We start from the raw sequence: 26,306 nt of genomic DNA, 5'->3' as shown, positions 1-26,306 counted from the left end.
GGTTTGTTTATATTGTTTTTAAATTTTTTTTTTCCTTCAAACCATAACCACCACCTTTGAACTAGGGTGTACGGGAGTGTTCACCTAGTGGTGAAGTTGTCGGCGAGTCAACCACGACCAGCCACTGCCGTCGCCACCAGCAGGTTGTTTGCTTTTTTTCTTTGCTTTTCTGGGTTTTTTTTTTTTTTTTTAAGTTAATAATTCAAGCTTAAATCATAAATGTAGTTAATGCTTTTGTTTGGTGTTAATTATTTTTGTTAAATTTGAATATTTTTAGGTTTTGTGTGTTGAATTGTTTTTTTGGCAATTACAAACTCAGATCTACAGGTTAGACATTATTCTAAAGCTAAATTTATAAATTTAGTACATACTTGGCATGTTAAATCCTAATGGTGTGTAGATATGTGGTAGGTTATTATTGTTTTTAGTTATTGTATTTACAATTTGTTATATTTATATTTCAATTTGTTGAAATTTTTGAAATGAATGTGTTTGTGTCATAATATGTTAGATTAGTGTAGTTTATTTAAGTATAGTTTTTAATTACTTTATTATAACCCGTTACTTTAGTTTGGTATAGTTTAGGGTAATATGTTAGTTTAGTGTAGTTGTATTATAATAGGTTAGTTTAGTTTGGTTTAGTTAAATATAATAATGTATGTTGGTTTAGTTTAGTTTAGCTTAATATGATGTATGTTAGCTTACTTTATTTTAATATAATGTTGTTTAGTTTTGTTTAATTTATTATAATGTAGGTTGGTTTGGTTTAGTTTAATATGATGTATGTTACATTACTTTAGTTTAATATATTGTAGCTTAGTTTAGTTTAATTTATATAATGTATCCTATTTTGGTTTAATATAATGAAATTTTATTGTAGTTTGGTTTTGTTTGATTGGTTTATTTGAATATTATGATATTATGATATGTTAACTTTTTTTAGATAAATTATGATATATTTGTTAGTTTAATGTAATGCAAGTTAGTTTATATATATATAATCATTTGCATAATCATATGCCTAGATACTCGTTCAAGGCATACACATTAGGAGTATGTCTTGAATAGTCCTCGGTTGGGACTGTCCGTGTACGCTTATTCTCACTTAGGTGGTAAATGTAAGCCTTGTTTTTTATTCTAGGGAAAATCCTGCCTTTTCATGCACTTCTCTACCGTGTTCTCTGGGTACATATGTAGGTGTGTATAATCGCCTACATCGTGTACTTGGAGAACTGTAGGGAAATGCTGGCGGATTTTCCGTAGAATTGAAAACCTGGGTTACATTCACTAGTGAGAATAAACGTACAAGGATGGGTTAGGTTGGAGTGATAAGGACCCTTTGGAAGCATTTCAAATCTCATTTGCATTTCCATAACGCTGTGGTGGATAATGACTGCGAAATACCGTTCATGACTAATGTGATTGTACATATGCGTGAGCTGTGTAGAAGTTGTAATCATGAAACGAAGAGAACGTAGCTGGATGTATAAAAGGACGATTGGGCAAAGTATTAATCCAGATTTCGTGAAAGGAGTTGATGAATTCATTCAGTATGTCAGAGATCATCCCGAGAGTAGTAATCCGGATGAGGTTAGGTGTCCATGTGTTAAATGTAAGAACAAACGCCTTTGGAATGCGGATACGGTTAAAATTCATCTGTATGACAAGGGTTTCGTACCTAACTATTATGTGTGGATGTGTCAAGGGGAGGGGTATCCGGGAGTTCCCGAACGGCGGTCCAATGAATATCATGACATGGTTTTGGATGCTTTTGGTCATAGTCAAGATCAGGGGCATTCCGAGGAGGCTAGTGTTTCAGCAGAGGAGGAGCCTAATGAAACTGCTAAGCATTTTCTGGATTTGTTGAAGGCTTCTGAAAGGCCATTATACGAAGGGAGTTCTTTGTCTGTGTTAGAGATGGCCGCTAGAATCACTAGTCTCAAATGTGAGTATAATTTGCCTCACAGATATGTTGATGGGTTTATTTCTTTGCTAAGTGAGGCGATTCCGAACAACAATCATATGGCCGACACTTTCTACGAGGTGAAGAATATTGTGAAGGGGTTGGAACTGTCCCATCAAAAGATTCATGCGTGCCCGAAAGGGTGTATGTTGTTTTGGAAGGATGATGCTCAGTTGTCTAAATGCAGGGTAAGTGGCAGCGACCGATACAAGCAGACTTCCAAAGGTAGCCTAGTGCCTTTGAATGTTCTATTTTATTTCGCGATCACACCCAGGTTGCAAAGACTGTTTGCAACGAAGAACATTTCGGAGGAAATGACATGGCATTCGAAAAATCCCATAGTTCAAGGCACAATGGCACACCCTAGTGACAGCGCAGCTTGGAAGCACCTCGATTGTCGATTTCCAGAGTTTGCTTCTGAGCCTCGTAATGTGAGACTTGGCTTGTGTACAGATGGTTTTGCTCCTCATGGTAAGTTTGGGGGTCAATATTCTTGTTGGCCTGTCATTTTGACCCCTTATAACTTGCCTCCCTCAATGTGCATGAAAAGACAATTCATGTTCCTTTCGTTGCTCGTTCCTGGTCCTAAAAACCCTAAGGGCAACTTGGATGTTTACATGCAACCGTTGATAGAGGAGTAGAAACTGTTGTGGGAAGTCGGCGCGGCTACTTATGATATTTCGAAGAAACAGAATTTCAATCTTCGAGCAGCCATCCTATGGACCGTTAGTGACTTCTCGGCTTATGGCATGTTGTCTGGTTGGGCCACGGCTGGTAAGAAATCTTGTCCACATTGCATGGAGAAGACCAAAGCATTTTGGCTTGAACATGGTGGTAAAGTTTCTTGGTTTGATTGCCACCGACAATTCCTGCCGACAGATCACCCTTTTCAGAACAGTAAAACAGCATTCTGTAAAAACAAAGTAGAGAAAGGAGCCCCTCCACAGATCATGCCAGGAGAGGAGTTGTGGGAATGTGTTAAGGACCTTCCGAAGGTTACAGATGGACCCGATTCAATTAAAAGGCTGAAAAATGAAAAGAAGGGGTGGTTCAAGCAAAGCACCTTGTGGGAGCTCCCATATTGGAAGCATCTCCTCATTCGTCACAACTTAGATGTCATGCACATCGAGAAGAACTTCTTTGATCAGTTAATTCACACTGTAATGGATGTGAAAAAGCTTACGTGTGACACGCCTTCAGCTCGGAATGACATTGCTAAATATTGTAAACGTCCCAAGCTTCATCTTCAAGAGGATGATAGAGGAAAAGAGGTAATGCCAAAGGCTCCATTCGCTCTTGACAAGGCTCAGAGAAAAGTTTTGTATGAGTGGGTTAAATAGCTGCGGTTCCCTGATGGTTACGCCTCCAATTTGAGCAAATGCGTAGATTTGCAAGCGTGTAAGCTCTATGGAATGAAAAGCCATGACTGTCACGTGTTCATGGAGAGGATTTTGCCCACAGCTTTGAGGGAATTGCTCCCTGTCCATATTTGGAATGCAATTACAGAGATCAGCCAATTCTTCCGCGACTTGTGTTGCTATACAACATCAGTTAGTGACATGGAGCGATTGGAGAAAAACATACATGAGATCCTCTGCAAGCTTGAGAAGATCTTCCCTCCTGCATTCTTTAACTCCATGCAGCATTTGCCTACACATTTGCCGTACGAGGGGAAGTTATGTGGTCATGTACAATACAGGTGGATGTATCCCTTCGAAAGGTAAATCAAATACCCTTATTTCACATCCTTTATTTTACATCCTAATCAATTGTTCATACAGTTACATAACAACTGTAATTGCAGGTTCCTTAATCATATGAAACGGAAAATTGGGAACAAGGCTCGAGTTGAAGGGTCCATAAGCAATGCTTATCTCACTGAAGAGATAGCAAACTTCTGCTCCAATTACTTTCAGTCGACAGTTGACACTAAAACTCGAGATCTTGGTCGAAATGTGAATGCCGACGTTGAGTCCACATCGGACGACGCTGAAATACCAGAGTTGTTCAAAGAGGACAGTGGTCATGTGTCAAATGAGGGTAGAACTCGGTTCTTAGATGACAAAGAACTCGAGTGTGCACATTTGTTCGTGTTACGAAACACCGGCATTCTTGGCGAATACGAAAGGTATATTAGGCCTAGGTATTCAGTGTATTCGTATTTACGATCATTTACAATGATGACTTTGTAGATTTACATTGTGTGTTTGGCCTCGTAGGAAGTTTGAGGAGTACATTCTTAGTACTCGACCTTTCCTGCGTAGAGAAGATGTCATGGAGAATTTCGAAACTAAATTTTCTGATTGGTTTCATCACAAGGTGATATACGCGGTGTAACCGTGAAATAATAATGAATTTTACATGTTACATTTCAATTCATTGAATTTAGGAACCTTGATGATGATATTCAACCACTTTATAGGTGGTCGAAGAGAAGCCAAATTCGGATGTCCTGCGAGCGTTGTGCATGCGTCCCTTCAGGCGAGTTCGTACTTGGGGCCAGATTTTTGTAGGTGGATTTAATTTCCATACACATGCCCATGGCAAGCACAAATACACCATGAATTATGGTGTGTGTGTATCAAGTGAGGATGGCGGAGAGTACTTTGGCATCTTAGACGACATAATTGAACTTGTCTACACGGGACCCAAGAGACAGTACAAGACAATTTTGTTTAAGTGCAATTGGATGGATTGTGGGGGGGAATGAGCATACACGAACAATACAAGCTAATCGAAGTAAATCATACTAAGAAATACCCCAAATATGATCCATTTGTTTTATCTTACCAAGTGACTCAAGTGTACTACGCATCATACCCTAGCCTAAAACGGGACCGAGTTCGATGGTGGTCTATGTTTAAAACACATGCAAGGTCAGTGGTTGATGCTCCGGTGGACTTAGAGTTTCTGCAATCACCATCCCCAACATTACATGCAACACTTTGCCCGCCGAGTGACATTCCAGACTACGCTATGGATGATGATGATGAAGACGATGACGATGGCTTTGTGATCTCAAGCGATGAAGACGATGAATCTAGTATCGGCTCTAGTGATAGTGACAATGATGATGACATCGATGTAGTATTAGATGATAGTAGTGATGACTCTAGTAGTGAAAGTAGTGATGAGAGTATTGAATAGGAGAAAATGTTTATCTCCTTTAAATGTATGCTTCTTATTGTAAAATCAAAATATTAATGAGGCTTATGTAAAACTTTTTAGTGTTTGTATAAAAGCCATATTACGTTGCACTGCACTCCTTATTTATAATATCTTGTCATTTTACTAACATCTGATTCAGGTAGTCATGGCTGGTGGAAAAAGTGGGCAGTCGTCGAAGAAAGCAAAGGGGAAAGAGAAAGAGACCGGCCGCGCCCTGTTCACCGATGACCAGGATGAGGAGATGTTCAATGCGGAGGCAGCCGATTTGGGTGAGGATCAGACGTCTCTATCCACTCCTGTAGAAGATGGGCCACGGGATGAGTCAGAGGACGAGCCACAGGATGAGTCACAGCTCCCGTTTTTGGACCCTACTACGCTGTGGTAAGTAAATATCATGATATGGATGATCAGATACAAGGCTTATATTACTTATTTCGAACTTGTTTAACATTGTTGTTTCCCGTTTGTTATAGGTTTGATGATCCTAATGTTCGGAGTGCGGTATCCGGTACAATTACTGGATACTACCGAGCCCCTTGGAGGAACTTCTCCGAAGTGCCTCCAGCTACGAAGGAACACTGGTGGAACTTGTTCAGCGTATGATATTTTTGGGTCTTGGTTAATACATGTTTTAGCTATTGTGTTGATTTAGTTTTGTGTATAACTTTTGTATTTTATCATTTGTAGGCACAATACAGATGGGCACCTCAGATGGACGAGCTAGTGAAGATCACATTTCGGAGGAGGGTAGCCACACGCCTGCGTGACATGTTCCATACCATCACGCACAAGATGAAAGGCGCCAGGCCAAGTTGGTTGAGTGCGGAGCTCCACAAGGAGATGATGGACATTGTTGCTAATGATCCAACTTACAAGGAGAGGTCAGCGCAGAACCAGAAGAACAGAAGGGGCGGTTCTATAGAAAATCCCGTCCGAGGGACCCACTTTCAGGGTTCGTTGGCAGCTACCCAACATGCAAAAAGGATGGTAAGTTTATTTAAAAATATCTTATATTACAAGACATATTTGTGTATTTCAAAGTAACAAGGGTTTGACATGGTTAACGATTATTCCTATTTTTTTTGTATCAAAGGCGGTGAAGAACAAGGGCCAGCTACCAACAGCTCTTGAGCTGTTTCTGAAGACACACTTCAAGGAGTTGCCTGGGAAAGGCACAGTGCCAGTAAACCCCACAGCTCAGCAAATTGCGGTAACAAATTCCCTAAACTTTTTTCCTTGGTTAATTATTCATGAATAGGTGTAGATAAAGAAATAGGTCATTTGGTCGAAAACGTAGTAAATGGGTAAATAATAGGTCATATACTTCATAGTTGGTTCAATTTGGCTCCAAATGCGTCCAAAAACTTAGGGAGTTGTTATTATATGTGCTTTCAAGGTATGTATCCCTTAGAATACCTATGATAGACATGTTATGAGAAAGAAATAGGTCATTTTGTAGAAAACGTAGAAAATGGGCAAATAATAGGTCATATAGGCCATAGTTGGCTCAATTTGGCTCCAAAATGCGTCTCAAACCTTAGGGAGTTGTATTTTTTTGGCATTTCAAGGCATTTACCACTTATACTACCTGTACCAGAGATGTTTAGAGAAAAAAATAGTTCATTTGGTCAAAAACATAGAAAATGGGCAAAGAATAGGTCATACAGGCCTTAGTTGGTTCATTTTGGCTCCAAAATGCGTCCCAAACCTTAGGGAGTTGTATTTTTTTGGAATTTCAAGGCATTTACCCCTTAGACTACCTTTAATAGAGATGTTTAGAGAAAAAATTAGTTCATTTGGTCAAAAACACAGAAAATGGGCAAAGAATAGGTCATACAGGCCTTAGTTGGTTCATTTTGGCTCCAAAATGCGTCCCAAACCTTAGGGAGTTGTATTTTTTTGGCATTCCAAGGCATGTACCCCTTAGACTACCTGTAACAGAGATGTTTAGAGAAAAAAATAGTTCATTTGGTCAAAAACATAGAAAATGGGCAAATAAAAGGTCATACAGGCCATAGTTGGTTCATTTTGGCTCCAAAATGCGTCCCAAACCTTAGGGAGTTGTATTTTTTTGGAATTTAAAGGCATGTAACCCTTAGACTACCTGTAATAGAGATGTTTAGAGAAAAAAAAATAGTTCATTTGGTCAAAAACATAGAAAATGGGCGAAGAATAGGTCATATAGGCCATAGTTGGTTCATTTTGGCTCCAAAATGCGTCCCAAACCTTAGGGAGTTGTATTTTTTTGGCATTTCAAGGCATGTACCCCTTACAATACCTAAAATATGCATGTTTAGAGAAAGAAATTGTTCATTTGGTCAAAAACATAGAAAATGGGTAAAGAATAGGTTATATGGGCCATAGATGGCTCAATTTGGTTTAGCTTATTTGTATAACTTACTACTTCGTTTGTTCCATTTTATATGTTTATCTTGTAGGAGGCTTACCAGAAGAGGGTTGAGGCGGCTAGCACTCAAAGGAATCAGAAGAGTCCGAATGAGCTGTACTGGGAGACAGTGGGTGGTCGGAACAAAAAAGGACGTGTGAAGGGACTAGGCGAAAGTGCTGACATGTACTATGGCAGCCAGATAGGTCGCCGACTTTCTACCTCTTTCATGCAGTACACGCCCTCCTTTGTTTCTGATAAGTCGTGTTTTGTGTATATTATTTGGTTGGTTTTTAGTTAGTTTTGTTAGTTTAGTTGAGTATTTGAGTCCGTTTTGGCGTATTTTGCTCTACTTTGGATAATCCGATGCTTTTATGGGTAGTTTTGTTGTTTTTGATGATTTTCAGGAATAATGGAGCTAATTTGGATGAATTATAGATCCACGAAGTAAGTCAAAGCCCATGGAGTTTGGAGATTGAAGAAAAGTCAAGAAAATGGCATTTTAGAGGTAGGCACGGCCGTGCCTCCCCATTAGGCACGTTCGTGCCTTTGCGCCAGAAGCTGCGCCAAAGGAAGACCCTAGGCACGTCCGTGCCTAGCAGAAGAGGCACGTCCGTGCCTAGGTAAAGAAGCAGGCACGTCCGTGCCCAGCATCAGGCACGTCCGTGCCTGGAAGACAGAAACTGCAGCAATTTTGCTACGTAAAGACGCACGTCCGTGCCTATGAAGTGGCAAGTCCGTGCCCAGCATCAGGCACGTCCGTGCCTGGAAGACAGAAACTGCAGCAATTTTTCTACGTAAAGAGGCACGTCCGTGCCTATGAAGTGGCACGTCCGTGCCTCCTGGGATTCTTGTGCGCCAAGGCTTAGCCGTTTTTCTTATCTTTTTAGGCTCATATAAATACTTTTTTAGCCTTGTTTTTCTTGAATATTCATTAAGCCTTGTTTTTATTTTTTATTATTCTCTCCTTAAGAACTAGTTCTCCATTATTTTTCTAAGTTTTTTTGTAATTCAAGATTCAAGCTTTCTACTTTTAATTTTATTCAAGATTTGGTATTTATTCTTCATCCTTTGTTATTTAATTATGTTTTCATTATTTATTATTGTTTTTGTTTCTTTAATCATGTGTGAGTAGATTCTTTAATTCAAGATCTAGTGTAGCCCTATTATTATTGATGCATGAATTAAATCCTTAAATTCTTTAACAACTTTAACAATTGAATTGCTAAATTGATTGTGATTATGCCAATGTTAGGTTAGACATAACTATAGTATTGCGATTATTCCATTGTTTTTATCACAGCGAGAGTTCGGTATAAACGGATTTGAATAAATCAATTTAGGGTTTGATTCTCAACACGAGAGTAGTTGGGTTTGATAATTGGGAAGTGAGAGTAATGTGTTTAATGTCTCTAATATGCATGATACCATGAGAATAGGATTGATTGTATGTTAGGGAAGCCATTGATACTCGAGAGAGATCCTTGGTATTTATTAGGGTTTACTTTTCCTCGTTCGATTGAAATCGTATGTTAAGGGTAGAATTACAATTGTATCGATAATAATTGTGGTGAAACTAGATCTTGGATGTTTTAACACTTTTTAGATATCTGTCTTCCTTATAAGCTGCACGCTATCGGAGAGAGAGCAATGGGAGGTTACACGGGCGCCATTCTCATAGTCATAGCGGGGCGCTTCGAGTTAGCGAAGCCCTGTAGGCCGAAGCCCTATGTGAGAAAATACTGAGCCAAGGACGCTCCGCCGTACTTGATTTAATCATCTTGGATGTATTGGTCTGTTAGGTTATTTTTTATAGGTACGCGACACGCCTACCAGTTTCTCAGATGCAGGATCAGATGGAATCCAGAGTCCAGGCTCTTCGGGAACAAATGGAAGCCGACATGAAAGCCCGAGTTCAAGCCCAAGTTCAAGCCCAACTAAAAGCCCAAATGGAAGAAATGGAGAAGAGGCTGGAAGAAAGGATGATGGGTCGTTACGCCAATGACCTATGTTCCAACGTGCGACCTTCATTTCGAGATCCCAGGGACGACGACCCGGGTTTTGGTGGAGCTGGCCAGGGCTCTCGCGCTGTTGTATAGCATTGATGAACTTAGTGTTTGTTAGTTCTAATTTTATATTAACTTAGTGTTTATTGTAAACATTGGAATTAGTATATATATATATATATATATATATATATATATATATATATATATTATATTTATATTTGCACAAATTATTCAGTGAGTAATATAATATAAGAATCAGGAATTACAGGTTTGTCCCAGAGGAAATATATAGCCAAAATAGAAATTTATTCCGTCGCAAAGAAGAAAAGTTCCGACGGAATTATAATCCCTCGGAAGAGGAGACCTTCCGACGGAATTATAATCCCTCGGAAAAGGGGACCTTCCGACGAAATTATAATCCTTCGGAAAAGGGGACCTTCCGACGGAATTACAATCCCTCAGAAAAGGGGATCTTCCGACGGAATAAATCCCTCGTAATATTCCCCTCTTCCGACGGAAAATTCCCTCAGAAAGGTGGGGCGTTCCGACGGAAAAATCCGACGAAACAGGGGAATATTCCGAGGGATTCTATTCCGTCGGAAGGTTGCGACGGACCTCCGATTCTGGTCAAACTAAGGTTCCGAGAAACTAAAATCCGTCGGAAATTCCGTCGGTAAGGAAGTTACCGAAGGAAAATCCCTCGGTATAACCCAAATTTCCTACAAAGAGGTCTCCGACGGATTTTCGTCGGAAACTGGGCTTTCCGACGGATTTTTAAGGTTTACCGACGGAATATTTCCCTCGTAAATCAGCTGTTTTCTAGTAGTGCAAATTCAGCTATCATTTCAATTAAGCCCAAAAAATTACCATTACTATCATCATAAAGTATTCCAGTAGATCCACGAAAAGCTAAATTATTTTTAGCTAGACATTTCACAACAGAAACAATTCGAATTAAGACTTGCCTCCAACGCTCTTTTTCCTTTGAAATTGACTCTTGCAAGTCTTTATCAATGCCTTTATTCAATTCTAGTCTCACTCTTGTTTCATACCAAGTGTTCATATTAGTCACGTGTTCAACACTATTCTCATGTAATTTGAGTTTCTCACCAAGATGTTTCCAATCATTCACACCATGACTTGCTAAAAAAGTTTTGTTATTTTGAGATGTGAACATTTTACAACAAAAACAATATACTTTATCAACTAATTTTGAGTAAACCAACCATTTTCTATCAAAAGTCTCACCATTACTCAACTTCTTAGTATAATAGGCATATGAAAAATGCCTTAATTTGTTATCAATTGGAAACACGAGGTTCAAATCTCTAATAGGTCCTTTTTGTATCAAAATATCCCTTCCTTTAATGTCAAGATTACCCCAATTTTAAGGATCATAAATATCTAATAGGAGGGACTACTTGATCAATGCCAACATCATTAACATCGGATGTATTTGGTACATTCGTTGGTTCATTCATATTAGTCGCATCCTCATTAGGCTCATTATCACGATTTTCATTATTTATATTCTCAATAAATTGTTCATGATTTTCATTTTCACCCAATTCATTAGAAGACTCTTCTACTTGTACTATTTTGGTAAAAAATTTGTCAATGGCACCCTTTTGAGATCTATTAACTCTTCTGCCCGTTTTCTTTTTTTCCTCTTATCATTACCAGATAAATATTTTCTAGGCAACATTCTATCAAACAACGCCAATAATAAATTAATAAGTATAGAAAAGAAAAAAAGCACCTGATTATTGAAGCAATTGAACAAAAGACTTAGTACGCTCAATTTGCACTCCAAACAGATGTCATCTCAAGTAATCAAATCTGAAAAATAGAAAACAATTGAAACAAAAAAATTTAGCTCTCGTCGACGGTCGAAGGACTGTAACAATGAATATATATGACACTATCCTATAAACAAACTCATATACTAAAAACGAAAATGTCCTCGAAGAATATTACGACTCGTATTCACAACCAAGGCCATTCAAGTACTCATCACCTCAAAAACAACATCCTCATCATTTAACACTCTAGATTAAAAAAAAAATTAATTATGAATTTATGATTATTTAGGAATGAAAAAGTATAAAATTAAAAAGTTAAATAAGAAATTAAGAATTAACCTTAGCAATCTAGCATTTTGATGAAATGATGATCCCGTAGGCCGTAGCTCTCGTCGACGGTCGAAGGACTCCAAGCAAATCAAGCAATCAGGGCCGTAGCAAACTAGCAAATCAAGCAAATAAGCAATTACTCCAATTAGAACAATCAGAGTTTATCAAAATTTTATCAAACGAACAACCGAAATTTTATCAAACGAACAACCGAAAGTTTATTAATTAGAACAACCGAAATTTTATTGAACGAACCAATTCAACTTTCAACCAATCAATGAATTAGATAATTTTTTCCCCCAATTTTATAATTGAAAGAATTGTAAAGATTATGAAAACTTAATAGAAAGAAAAGATTTTGATAAACAAAGTAGAATATACAAAGAGGATTATATATAATTAGATAAATTCCCGTTGATAATTGAAGGATAAAATTACCGACTTACCGTTTATCATAATCACGAAGGAGAAGGAATTAATCTGACTGAAAATTGAATTGAGATACATTTTGTAGAACAAAATCACCGACAAAAGGGGATGAAATTGAATTAATGACATTTTTTTTTGGGTTAATCAAAATTCACTTAGGAAAGTGAATATTTTGGGAGAAAAATAAGGGAGGAAGGAGGATGAACCCTGAACAGCGAAATTGGCTTTTGGAATTCTTCTGAAAGTCTGAACGCTTCTTATTTTTTTCTTTTATTTTTTGGTTTTTTTTTTAAAAAAATAATAATTTTGGGGCTTTTATTAAATCTGAAGATGGGCTTTTGGTTTGGGGGCCCAGGGCGGTCGCCCCACCTGCCCTGGCCTTGCTACGGCGCTGAGTACAACAATTGACACAATCGAAATAATTCAGTATGGAATTGAACATATATAATTATGTAAATGAACATATATTAGCTTGTTGATGACCTTGAAAGATAATGATCAATGAACATGAAATATATATAGATGATTTTTTTTTTAAACCATCAATATGTGAATGAGCATATACTTTTGTGTAATTGAACATGTACCAAAATAACAATGAACATTCATAAAAAGAATATTCCACTCTAAATAACTGTCAAAACATTGATATGTGAATGATCGTGTACTAATAAAGAAATTAACATTTTATGTTAATCATCTATTAACATATGACTGGCTTTGTACTAATATATAAATGAATATTATCAAATTAAAAATAAACATTCATAAAAAAAGAACTTTCCACTACGAACTACAAAAACATTTCCATATTAATACCAAAAAAAAATCAAATTTTCTAGAAAGTTGTGACTTTTAAACCCTGTTTTCAAATTATTATTTTTTTTGTCGAACAATTTTATAATTTTTTATAAAATTAATTATCACCTTAATTAATCCTTTTTTTATATTCAGTAGTTACTATACTTGATGGAGGACTTTTCCTTCACATCTACTAATATGAGATTGACCATGTATCCTTATAAGAATACACATGTATTGAAGTTTACAACATTCAAAATGAGATTGATTACATACCCATATGAACATGTAGCAAAATACAGTGAGCACTTTACGACACAAAAATGAAGAAATAAAAACAATCAAATGTATATCTATTACTCCGTACTTAGTAGTGGATGAACGACCAGAACATATAACATTTTTTATTTGAACATTTTTCTAAATGAGAATGAATATTTTTCTAAATGAGAATGACCCTCAAACAATGTGATTATCGAAGGCTTAGCATCCCGTTTTGAGCAATGAAGTTCACTTAGTCCAATTTTTTATTAAATTATCAATAATACGCTCTAAGCTAGATCATTCTGAAATAAGGAACTACAATTAAACGTCAACTTAGATCTGAAAAAAAAAAAATCATTCTACAGAAACATAAGAACAATTGAACTATCATCACCAACTTATTGATACAGTGGCAGCCACAAATCGAAAATTAAAAAAAAAATATATTAAAAATAAAGTACTCCCTCCGTTTTTTTTATGTGCAACTTTACTTGAAGTTGCGGTTCACGAGGCAAAAGATTGAAGGACAAAGATTAAAAAAAAGTTAGTGGGTTTAATTAAAGGGATAGGAGAGAGAAAGTGTGGCCACCCACTTGTATTTTTGGTGGGAAAGTCTACTAGAAAGTACAAAGGCATACTCTCCCCCCAATTTTTCACCAAAAATATGAATTGGATGAATTTTTGGTGAAAAAATTGGTTCCCTCCAATTTTTTAAAAAAAAAACAGCCTGTCATTTTCAAATTTTTGTAAGCTAAAAGAGCCAACATTCCACATTTAAGGGGGCTATAAAAACCAGCCACCATTTTTAGATCATTAATTACAACCTTAAATATTTGAAGCTGGGTGAAACATTCCAGCAAAAACAAAGTTTCATCCAAAAAATTATCAATCTAGTTCTGGAAACCGAAGCCTACAATCACCATTAAGGTTAGCTTAATTACACATTAAGCACCCACTTAAAACCCAAAAAAAAAACCTAAGCTGCTGTCATTCCTGCACATCAAGCTCCATTGTTCATCTACTCCACACAAAATCAGCAGCCTGTCTACATCATATACCTGTGCTGAAGAACACAATCACAATGGCAGAATTTGTTGATGGTGTTTTTTTCAATGTTGATAACATATTAAATGAAGAAGAGATGGCAGAATTGTGGTATGACCATGAAGAAGAAATGCAAGATGCAGGCATATGAGACTATGAATCTGAAGATGATAACATGGATAACAACGAAGAAGTAGAACAACAACAACAACAACACACAGAAGCTGAGGTTACTTCCTCACTAATGCAACAACAGCCTCATGAAGGGACTCCAATTGTATGCAGAAAGCAACTTACAATGCACAAAAGAATAAAAATTGTAGATGCACTTTTGGTGAAAATGCATAACGGCATATTACCAAGGGGTCACATGAAACATTTATCATCACAATTCAATGTTCACAAATCAACCATCATAAGAATCTTCACAGAAATAAAAAAACAGTTGGCAAAAGGGGACTTGATTGATGTCAAGACCAAGAAAATTGGCAGAACAAGGAGAAAGCCATTGCAACTTTCTAATGAAATTCTACAGTCAGTTCCTTTGCATTTAAGGCAGACAGAAAGGAGTTATGCAGGAGCACTAAAGATTAGTCATAGTACTGTTTACAGTTTGAAGAAGAGAAGCAAGCTAAGAACACACACATGCTGCAACAAGCCAGCACTGACATCAGATCATAAGATAGCCAGACTAGGAATGTCATACACATTGATGAGAAGTGGTTCTATTTGAACCCTGACAAGAGGAGGTTTTATCTACTGCCAAGTGAGGAGGATCCCTACATGGCAGTACAGTAAAAAAGATTCAAGTTGAAGGCAATGTTCATGACACTTATAAGGAAGCCATTATATGACAGAATTGGGGAACTCCTACATGATGGGAAGTATGGCATATTCTCATTTACTGTCCAGCAAGTAGCACAGAAATCAAGCAGAAAAAGGCCCAAAGGGACTTTGGAAACAAAGGCACTCCAGAATATAAACAGAGAAGCAATTAGAGAGATGTTGCTCACAAAGGTCATACCAGCAATCATCTCAAAGTGGCCTGAAAGTCTGGCCAAAGATGTGGTCATCCAATGGGACAATGCAAGGCCTCACCAAGTTCCTAGTGATGCAGAATTTATGGCAGCAACAACAGTAAATGGGTTCAACATTCAATTTGTTTTCCAGCCAGCACAGTCAACTGATTTGAATGTGCTTGATTTAGGGCTGGTTAGGTCTATTCAATCTTTGCAATATCAGTCTTTTCCTACAGACTTAGATGAGCTAGTTGGAAAAGTCAGAGACTCTTATGACACATTCAGTCCCCAAGTTAACAAGTACGTTAGGGTAACTTTGCAAAAATGCATGATAAAGATCTTCAATGCAAAAGGTGGGAACAAGTACAAAATACCCCACATGAACAAAACAAAAAAAACTTAAAACCTTGGCATTCTACCAGATACAGTAGAAGTGCAGAAGGAAGTAGTGATGGAGGCTGTGGAGTACCTAAACACTATGTTTAGGCCAGCAAATCAAGGCAATGAAGAGGCAGCAGAAGATATGGAGGTGGATGCAGATTAGGGGACTCATTACATCAAAAAGACAACACATGGACTGCCACACATAACCACTTAGCTATATATGTAAGTTTGGTTTTTTTTTTTTTTTTTTTTTTTTTTTTTTTTTTTTTTTTTGTTGAAGTACCAGGTGGTTAGGTGTATTTTGTTAATTACAATGATCCAAGCATGTAAGGCAGTCTATTGTAAAGTCTTTAGGTGGAGGCATGGTCTTTTGTACCCACATTTTGAATGGAATATGAATGACAAAGAATGAGAATTTTTTTTATGGGCACTCAATCCATCAGAGGGTTTTTTTTTTTTTTTTTTTAGTTGAATACAACACTAATGCACAAGGGTACCTCAACAACAACAGCATTAAGCATGTTGTTGGAGCAAAACACTTGTGAATTGTGAAATTCAATGGAGTCCCTTCATCATGTGGATCTACATAAGGTAAATAGCACATCACAGTAAGGGACTCAATACAAAAGCTAATCACAGGTGACTCCTTTAAGGAATTAGTAAAACAGTAAGGGATTGACTAGGCAACAATGAACATGAACAACATACCAGCCTCATCATTCATCAATCAAATCCCCACAGCCAATATAATCCATCAAATAGGGGACTGACTACCCAATCAACAACAACAATCACTACCAAATTATTTGAAGTACACAAAGCCAATACATTCAAATAAAGCAGCAGATCAGGCAACAAATACAACATACTAACAAAACCAAACACACAACATTCTGAATATCTGATAACTATACTCAACACAACCAAACATCCAATAATCCTGGGTGATCAAGCAAGAATCCACCAGTATCAGAAACTAAGGACAAGGTGCAATAAACCAACACAATCAGACCACCAACAAGTCTAGCATCACAGAAATTTACTGAATAGATCCAACAACCCAAGTATCCAACTGATCAGAAAACAAGCCAACATAGCCAACAAACCACCAGATCAATCCTAAGTAACAGAGTCAACATCCCACTAGATCCAATAAACATACTATCCAAGAAATCAAAACATAGGGACTCAAAAAATAGGAAAAAATTATCCAAGATAGCCAACAAACCACCACATCAGCCTCATAAGCAACACAGCCAACAACCCAACATCTCAAATCAACATACGATCCAAAAAATCAAAACAAAGGGACTCAAAAAAATTTGAAAAACTAGTCATCATAGCCAACAAACCAGCAGATCAATCATAAGCAACACAGCCAACAACCAAGCATCTCAAATCAACATACGATTAAAAAATCAAAACAAAGGGACTGAGAAAAAATTAAAAAATTAGTAAGATAGGGTTAGGAATCGTTACGCAAGCAGTCAATTGGAGGGTTGAACCCTAGGGTTCATCTGCCTCTCACTGATTTTCACAGGAGGGCGAGCCTTCTTACGAGGAGTGGACGAAGCCTCCTCCTCTTGAGACTCATCATCAGATGAGAGCACAACGTACTGCACATCCGGCAACCCAAGCATCCTTCTACGAGCCACCAACGCGGCCCTCCTAGCCCGAATCTTCGTGGGTGGCCTAGCCCTCTTAGATCTGGGCTGTTTTGTGGCCACGTAACTCCCCTCAGCACTATCAGAGACCAGATCTAAAGTAACAGAAGTGAAATCAAGAGAATTTTTTTCCACGGGACTCCCCCACCCCCTCAGCCTTGTTCTCAGCCTTGTTCAAACGCTCCTCCTCGTCACAGCTTTCAAGGACCTTACCCAGGGCCTTGTAGGTGGTGGAACTGCAGTAATTGCGAGCCTCACCACTCTCGTACAATTGCCGGGGAAACGGAGTTCCGGTTTCAAAGGATTTGATGAGGGACACAATCAGATTTTCCTCGCCAACTTCGTCAGCGACTATGTAAGCGTCGCGCAGAGGATCAGGGTTCAACATTGCGTAGTTAGGGACTCGTAAATGGTAGGATCTTCTGTGTGAAGGTGAGATCTAGGGAAAAATTATGTAGGAAAAATGCGACGAATAGGAGAGAGGAAAAGGCAGCAAATGAATTAGGGTTCTTATCAAGAACTCTCCAGAAGGTAAGGGGAAGGCCAGCCATCAGAATTTAATTTTGGTGGTTGGAAGTTGAGAAATCAGAGGAGTTTGGGGGAATTAGGTTAAATTAAATGGAGGGAATGGTTAGATTAGGTTAATTAGATTAAGTATACAATAATATGATTAAAGTAAAACAAGGGTATTTTACAAAAAATCTGAAATTATAATTAAGGGTAAAATTGTAATTGTAAGGGTTTTTGTTTACTAAATATAGAAAGTAAATAGATAGTTGCACAGAATAGTGAGCGGACTAAAATGGCAAAAGTTGCACATAAAAAAAACGGAGGGAGTAAAAAGAAAGATAGGAGATGAGCCTTGACGATTGAGATGGCGGCAACGTTGAATTCTGAATAAAGAAAGTGAAATGGCAGTGGATAAATGGGTAGTGGGAGTTAGTGGAGTTAAACGGTGCTGTTTAAGTGGGGGTGTAGGGAGTAATATATGCTTTAGAGTGTAGGGATAAATAATTAGCTTGCCAACCCATTTGGATCATAGCCTAATCAACTGCGAAGCCAAAACCCCGAGAGTTACTTAAGCAGCCCAACATACATGGCAAACGAGATACTCCATCCGTTTTTATATATTTGCTCCACTTTTTATTTTCGGCCGTTTTTTAAAACTTGCTCCATTTCCTCATTTGAAAAGTTTGTACAAATATTTAATTCATGGGATTTTCTATTTGATACCACTATAAATATGACTTTTCCATAATACTCTGTTAGTTGGAACGTTCACTACACTTAAGTGCTCGTTTAGTTCCCATGGGAATTAACTTCCCATGGGAATTTATATTTCATGGGAAATTTTTTCCTTTATGATTTTCCTAGGAATTGTGCTAAAATGTTTGGTTGACACTATAGGGAATTGCATTTCTTAGGAAATTCAACTCACCAAGGGGGGAGTTGGTGAGTAATTTCCCTTGGGTTGTGGGAATTTGTATTTCTTTTAAAATTGCTATTTTCCATGTTTAGCTTATTTTCCTCCAACCAAACACATCTTCATTTTAATACTTCTAAGGAAATTATCTTCCAACCAAACAAGCACTTTAAAGTTCCGTTAAATTACTAGATTTGCTATTTGGGAGTCCCGCTAGTCGCATAGTCCCTATATGCATTTTTTTGCATATAGGAGGGTAAAAGTGAAAAAGCACTTAGATTTGACATTCAGAATGATACTTTTTATGGTTACAGTGGTACATATTTTGTACAATTATGCATATATATTGTACCATTATGTCTTAGTAGTACTATTATATCTCACAGTGGTATAATATTTTGATGTACCATTTACATACTTATTTGTACTATTAGCTTAATATTTATACCACTACAACATTTAATGTTACTATTTACCTATTAAATGGTACTTTATAATCCCATTACAACTTTAACTTTATTACTACATTGTCATCCTATATGCAATGTTTGCATATTGGAGCTATGCGCTAGACCTTCTCCTGCTATTTGCCCTTTCTTGAAAATGACAGGTGGGGTTCTCTTTTGGACAACTCACCTCGTCCTTTACTTTTTCTATGGTGTATGCCTTTCTTCCTCCTCTAGTGTACGGTCTTTAATGGCAAAATGAAGCTCATCCTTTCCTCTTGCATGCTTCGTTCTTCACCAAAAAATCGACCTTGCCTTCAGTAATTCTGTTCCCTGTGCTTCTTTCATTTCTGCTTTATTTGTTCTATCATTATTGCTTCTTCCATCGAAAATTTCTGCAGTTTTATTTTTTATTTGTTCTGGTAACTGGTTTTTTATATGTCTTTGTATGCTTTTTGTTTGAATTTTTTTGTCAATTTCATCGTTGCAGGTTGATTTCGTTTGTGAATTATATGTTTGGTTCTGTATTAAAGCTCGGTTGTTAGTGGTATTTGCGTTAATTTGGCTAATATTTGTGTACGAATTAGCATAAAATTCGGTGAAAAAGTAGATATGAGCTATAATTTGGCTACAAATCAACTTAAATTTTGATGTTTCTTTTGATAATTATCGCCATATTTGTTTTTGGAGGGCTTCGATATCTTGTTTTTGACGGAATCACTGAACAACTTATGCAGAAATAAGGTGACATTGTGTAATCAAACTGAAGCCTAAGTAACAGATGACATTGTGTAATCAAACTGAACCTTAAGTATAATTGACGTCCTAATTAACAGAGTATTACTGAATTGATTAACACTAATCCTCGGTGGTACCGCGTGGAAGAAAAAAAAAAAAATTTGGGTACAAAATGATAAATTTATAGAGGTACCAGATGGAAAATCTCAATGGACCCAACCTAAATTATATTTTTATTAATTTCATATTCTCTCTGCTCTAATTTTTTTACAATTTTTTATTCTTTTACCTACCCCACTATCTCTATATTTTATTACTTTATCTAATTTTTCCTAAAACTCCACACATGGAGAAATGAAGCAAGTATTTAAAAACGGAGAGAGTAATTGAAATAATGTGTCAACTAAAAAAAAACATTTTTTTTAGGCTTTGTTTAGTTCAACTTATTTTTATTTATTTCAGAAAAAATATGTTCAGATCATATCATATCAGAAAAAATAAGTTCAGATAAATTTAGATCTTATTATTATTATACAAACCTTAGGTAACCTTAAGGGGCATTTAAGTCGGATAATGGAAATGGAATGAAAAGGAAACAAATAAAAAGGGGAAAAGAAATCATTTAAGTATCACCTTTTCATTTGTTTGGTTTGACCATGGAAAGAAATCGGTTAAACTTTACTCCCTTTGTTTGTGTTTGATCGAGGAGGGTATGGGTAATTGTTACTCTATGTTTTCGAGTGATAACAAATGAGAGGTAAAAGGTAAATATAATGGTTACCAAGTCTTCAAATCAAATACTTGATTACGATATCAGTTTAATCAAATCTGTTTCCAGTCTAAAAAATACACTAACCAAATATGCTATTAGTGTGTACTGTATTTATTTACATGGTTGACATTCAATGACAGAAAAATACAAGTAAGAAATTACTAGTAGACTAGTAGTACTGTACTATAGGCTTTATTTTTTGTGATGCTTGAAAGTCGAATGCATACTTGCGATAAAATTGTGTACTCTCTCATTTTTTTTATTATTATTTTTTGTAAGTTATTGCTATTTGCATTTTGGTTTTTTGTAAAGAGATAGACAGGTCGGAGTTGTTCAACGTGAAAAATGCCTTGTTATTGTAGTACTATGTACTGTGATGTGATGTAATTTGTCATAGCACAATATACAAAATAATTGTTACTCTTTACTCCACTAATTTATTATTATTATTATTATTATTATTATTATTATTATTACTACTTTCTCCGTTCTAGTAATATTGCAACAACTAGACTTTTACACTATTCATCACACTTATTTAACTACATATTATGATTTATACATAAAGTAAAATATAGTCATGTGGGGGTCTTGTTAGATTCGTCTCATAAAATACTTTCACATATTAACTTTTTATAATTTTTACTCTTATATAATTATAGATATTTAACATATAAAATTTGCTTTGAGATGCGTAATTTCATCCTTGTTACAATATTTGTGGAACAGGAAAAGTAATTTGTGTGTGTGTGTGTGTGACTGTGGGGTAAGAAATTAGTACTATAAATTAGAATGCCAAGAGCGTATGAGCAAGCAAATCCACTTCTAAATCAAGCATAATCGCATTTTCTTTCAAAAAGTGTTCAATATGTTGGGTTACTCCAAATTTGCTGTCTTTGCGTTTCTCATGCTTACCGCTTCAGGTATACTTTCTAAGTTAATTTGTAAATAAATGATGATGATATTTTTTTATGCTTCTATCTGATCATTGAATTAAGTTTTATATATAGTTTGTTGAATGAATTTACCGTCAATTATTTTTATTTCTAAACTACCCGCCCAACGAGTAGCAGGGTAGAGGAGTAGAGTTGATTCAGATTGTCCCATTAATATAAACAGGCTAGACCAATATCAATCACTTATAAGTTATACCTAACGCATATATTTTATTTGTCTCAAATTAATTGTAGCATTTGCTTTTTCAAGATTTTTGAAGACGCATATTTGATAAGACACTACTAGAAAACAGGCCATTTTCGACGAAATTTCACCTTGAATTCCATCAGAAAACACGTTTCCGATGGAATTTTCATCAGAACCGGTTGTCGGAAGAGGTTTCGTAAGGAAAACGACCTTTTACGACGGAAATTCCGTCGAAAACACTTTTCCGACGGGATTTCCGACAGAATTCTTTCGTCGGATGAGATTTTCCGGCCCCGGAAATTTCCGACGGACACAAATCCACCGGAAATTTTCGATACGGAAATTCCGTCGGGAACTGATTTAATGAAATTACAAAAAAAAAACGCCGCACCACCACCGGCACGGCGTATCACCACCTCAGAACACCACTAGCCCTTAACTAACCCTAACCCCAGACCACCATCAGACCGCCACTCCCTAAACTAACCCAAATCTACCCACTACCACCAACGAACCCTAACTCAGACCCACCCAATTTAGCCACCACCACCAAATCCTAACCCAGATTAACCAACCACCACCACCGAACCCTAACCGAAAACTAACCCAGATCCACCAACCACCACCATTGCACCCAAACCCTGACCCACCTAACCCAAACCCTGACCGAACTCTAACCTAGATTTTCCCAAATCCTAAACCCACTTAGCTCAGATCTAAACTATCGTCACCCTTACCCTAAACCCACACTACAAGAAAACAGCTTGATTCCGACGGAAAAAATCCGTCGGAAACATCGGAAATTCCGTCTGAAACTAGCCTTCCGACGGAATTCCGTCGGAATCCGTCTATCGCAAAACCCTTTGTAGGAAATTCGACCTCGTCGGAAGGCTAGTTTCCGAGGGAATTTCCGACGGATTTATTTCTGTCGGATCGGCCCTATTTTGACTTTAATTGAAATTCTGTCGCAATTTTCTGACGGAAATTTCCGTCGGAGTTGGTGAGGTTTCCAACAGAAATTTCCGTCGGAAGAGGTATATTCCGACGAAAATTTTCGTCGGAAAAGTCAATAAAAAAAAAAAAAAACCAGCCGCACCCTTAACCCTTACCCCACCCAGATTCACCCTGTCCACACCTCCCCCACCCCACCCATCCACCCACCCCTGACCAGACCCCCACCCCCACCCTGTCGAGCCACCACTACCCCACCTGACCAACCCCCTAACCCACCCACCCAGAAAAACGAAAAAAAAAATTTACCAAATCGAAAAAAATAAAAACGTAAAATCCGAAACAAAAATTACCACAAAAACAAGATCTAAACCAGTAAATATGCATATTTGATCTGAATTTCAATTAAAAAAAAAAACCGACAATTCAATATTATCATTACAAATATCTAATAAATTTATAAACTACAATTACAATTACTAAAATAATTAACTATAATCATAAATGTTCAAAAACAAAACAAAATCTACAATTTAACCTTAACTAAAACTAGATTTACAAAAAAAAAACCTTGGTGTTGTTGCGACGGTGGTCGTTGTTTCGCGGTGGTGGTGTTGTTGTGGAAACCTTGAGATGCTCGCGCGGTGGTGTTGTTGCGGCGGTGGTTGTTGGTTGTCGATGTTGCTGGTGTCGTTGGTTGTTGGTGTCGGTGCGGTGGTCGAAGAGGACGAAGAAGGAGAAGGAAGGAGAAGAGGAAAGAGGACGAAGAAGGAGAAGGAAGGAGAAGAGGAAAAAGGACGAAGAAGGAGAAGAGAGAGAGAGATTGGGCGGAGGAGAGAGAGAAAGAGTGGGCGGAGGAAAGAGAATGAAGGAGGAGAGGAGGTCAGAGAGGAAGAGAAGAGGAAAGAGGAGAGGAGAGGAGAGAGAAAAAGAAGAGAGGCGGAGGAGAGGAGAGAGAAAAAGAAGAGAGACAGGAGGAAGAGAAGGTGAGAGAAAGAGAAATGAGAAGGATAGAGAACCGGTTTCTTAGGGTTTGATTTTTTTATATTATTAAATTTCGATGGAATATTCCGTCGGAATATTCTGACGGATTTTATTTCCGTCGGAATCTTCCTAGGGATTTTAATTCCGTCGGAAAACCCTTATATTCCAACGGATTTTTATTCCTTCGGAAATTTCCGACAGAATATCCGACGAAATGAAAATCCGTCGGAATTTCTGACTTTTCCGACGGAATTACGTGTCCGTCGGAAACAGGCCGTCGGAAATCGGCCTATTCTAGTAGTGCCACCTAACACAGACCAACCAAACCCAAACCCAGATCCACATAAATCCTAACCCAAACCCTGACCAAACCCACACCCAATCCGACCCACCTAAAACCATCATCATGAACGGCCAAACCAACCACCACAGGCCAAAATTTTAATAAAAAATTCAAAAACAAAAATTAAAAACATTAAAACGTACCTTTAAAATCGAATTAGCTTCGAATTTCTCCTTGAACTTGGTTTACTAAGGCCAAATTCGAACATGAAAACTCTAGATCTAGCATTTTCATGGTCGAATTTGACCTTAAAAACCATTAATGTGTTATAAACCATCACCATTATCGGCTTTTACCCACCATGGAAAAAATCAGAGAAGAGAAGAAGAGGAGAGGGGCGTGAGAAAAAATCAGAGAAGAAAAAGGGCGTGAAAAGGGAAGAGGAAAGAGGAGAGGAGAGGAGAGAGAAATAGAAGAAGAGAGGAGAGAGAAATGAGAAATGAAAGGGGGAGGGGGATAATTCCGTTTTAATTAGGGTTTTGGTTTTTTTTTTTTATAAAAAAACCATAATTCCGTCGGAAAGGGTTTAAATTATGTCGGAAATCTTCTACGGATTTGAAATCCGTCGGAGATTAATTATTTTCCGTCGAAAACTAAGTATTTTCCGATGGATTTAAATTTCCGACGAAAATCTAAATTCGTCGGAAATTTCCAACGGAATTTAAAATCCATCGGAAATTTCGTTTTTTCCGACGGATTTTCGTGTCCATCGGAACACATCCGTCGGAAATTGACCTTTTTCTTGTAGTGAGAGTAACAAGCTAGTTTAAGGTGATAGGTACATAATAACCATGTCCCTTTTTTTTTGTTTTTGTTTGTCAGCTGTAATAGATGCGAAATTTCAACCAATTATTCGATCAAGTACCACCCCAAAAATCATGACTCAAGAGCTCTTGGAGGCCGAAGTGAAAGCTTTGGCATCACTTAGAGAAGCTGAACAAGCTATTGCTTTAAACTTGAAGCAAAAGTTATACACAAATGGGCTTGATTGTTTCCCATTAGGAAGTATATGCTCCGGTTTTGGACCTCCGGATCAATGTTGCTCGGGCGCTTGTGTTCCTCATCCTATAAAGAGGATATTTTATTGTGATGAAATTAAAGGTGTTTAAGGGATTTATCGTCTCTATACCTTTGTTATGATCGTAGTCTACGACTCTACTAGCTAAAATAAATTTGACAAAGGTTGGATGAGGAATTCATGTATGTCTACTTTAATTTCTGTAGTACCAATTCTTGGATTAAGATGAAAACTTGGCTTCTAATTTCTCTTAATGCAAGACTCTATCATGTATTATTATTATCTATAATGAATGGAGACATCCTTTTTTTTTTTTACCCTTGTTATTGTTCTTGTTTTTAATTAATTAAGCTTGATCTATTAAAATAAAGGGAAATTCTCAATAGTGACCCCTAATTTCTGCTACGCACTAATGGTCACCTCCCTTTTTTTTTTTTTTACTATACAAAATGACCCTAATTAAGAAATTTATCTCACATATGACATTAATGAGTGTTATTTATTTTAAAAAAACTAACTATGGTTAACTTTGAAAAAAAAAAACCACCAACCCAACCACCACCTTCACCCTCATCCCCACCAGATGTAGCCAGCACCACCTCCACCCTCACCGGAGCCACCATCACCCTACCTCCACCTTCAACCCATCACCGCACAACCCCAGCGCAACAACTCCGATCCCTCGCACAAGAGCCCGCAACAAAGTATGTTTTAGTGTGAATTTTTTGATAATAACAAAGTCCCACATTGGTGGGAAATGAGAGTTTTTCCTTCTTTATAATGTAGTTTGTGGTATACTTGGGTGTGGCCTAAGGGCTACCCACATTTTGTGGAGAGAGAGGACTTACCTACTGAATCAACCCAACACACGCGCGCGCCGAACCGAGCCGAGCCGAGCCGGGTTGGGTCGGGTTTATTAAACAAACTTAATTTTTTATACAGTTTTTGAACAAGGCTTCATTACGTAATTAGTGCCTTGATTTTTGCTAACCGTTTTGACTGATTCTTTATTGTTTTAAATCCCGTTATTCATGGTTGATTACAGCTTTGTTCCAGATTTTATGCTAATTAAAATATGACTGTTTTGAAGCCGTTTTGCTCTTGAATTCTGCCGTTTAATTAGTACCGTTTACTGAGTTAATGGTGCGTTAATTTTGCTGGACCGTTTTCTGATTTAATGATGCGTTATTTTTGCTTAAAATGTTCAAATCAGCTGGCCTATATA

General features: G+C 37.2%; 2 protein-coding genes and 1 pseudogene across 2 annotated transcripts; 2 read left to right on the top strand and 1 right to left on the bottom strand.

The window, feature by feature from the left end:
• Positions 1 to 1,458: 1,458 nt before the first annotated feature.
• Positions 1,459 to 3,303, top strand: LOC110686748. Its single transcript, XM_021863353.1, has 3 exons — positions 1,459 to 1,880; positions 1,968 to 2,434; positions 2,621 to 3,303. Exons 1-3 carry the CDS (start codon positions 1,459 to 1,461, stop codon positions 3,301 to 3,303), a joined length of 1,572 nt encoding a protein of 523 aa, XP_021719045.1.
• A 7,031-nt stretch (positions 3,304 to 10,334) lies between these two features.
• On the bottom strand, positions 10,335 to 11,923 carry LOC110686747 (annotated as a pseudogene).
• A 9,511-nt stretch (positions 11,924 to 21,434) lies between these two features.
• LOC110686657 lies at positions 21,435 to 25,398 on the top strand. The gene is made up of 2 exons (XM_021863260.1): positions 21,435 to 21,565; positions 24,886 to 25,398. Exons 1-2 carry the CDS (start codon positions 21,511 to 21,513, stop codon positions 25,170 to 25,172), a joined length of 342 nt encoding a protein of 113 aa, XP_021718952.1. The 5' UTR covers positions 21,435 to 21,510; the 3' UTR covers positions 25,173 to 25,398.
• Positions 25,399 to 26,306: the final 908 nt, after the last annotated feature.

This window comes from Chenopodium quinoa, unplaced genomic scaffold (genome assembly GCF_001683475.1).
Source record: "Chenopodium quinoa cultivar QQ74 unplaced genomic scaffold, ASM168347v1, whole genome shotgun sequence".
NCBI classification, from domain to species: Eukaryota; Viridiplantae; Streptophyta; class Magnoliopsida; order Caryophyllales; family Amaranthaceae; genus Chenopodium; species Chenopodium quinoa.
This window is presented reverse-complemented; position numbering and strand designations above follow the sequence as displayed.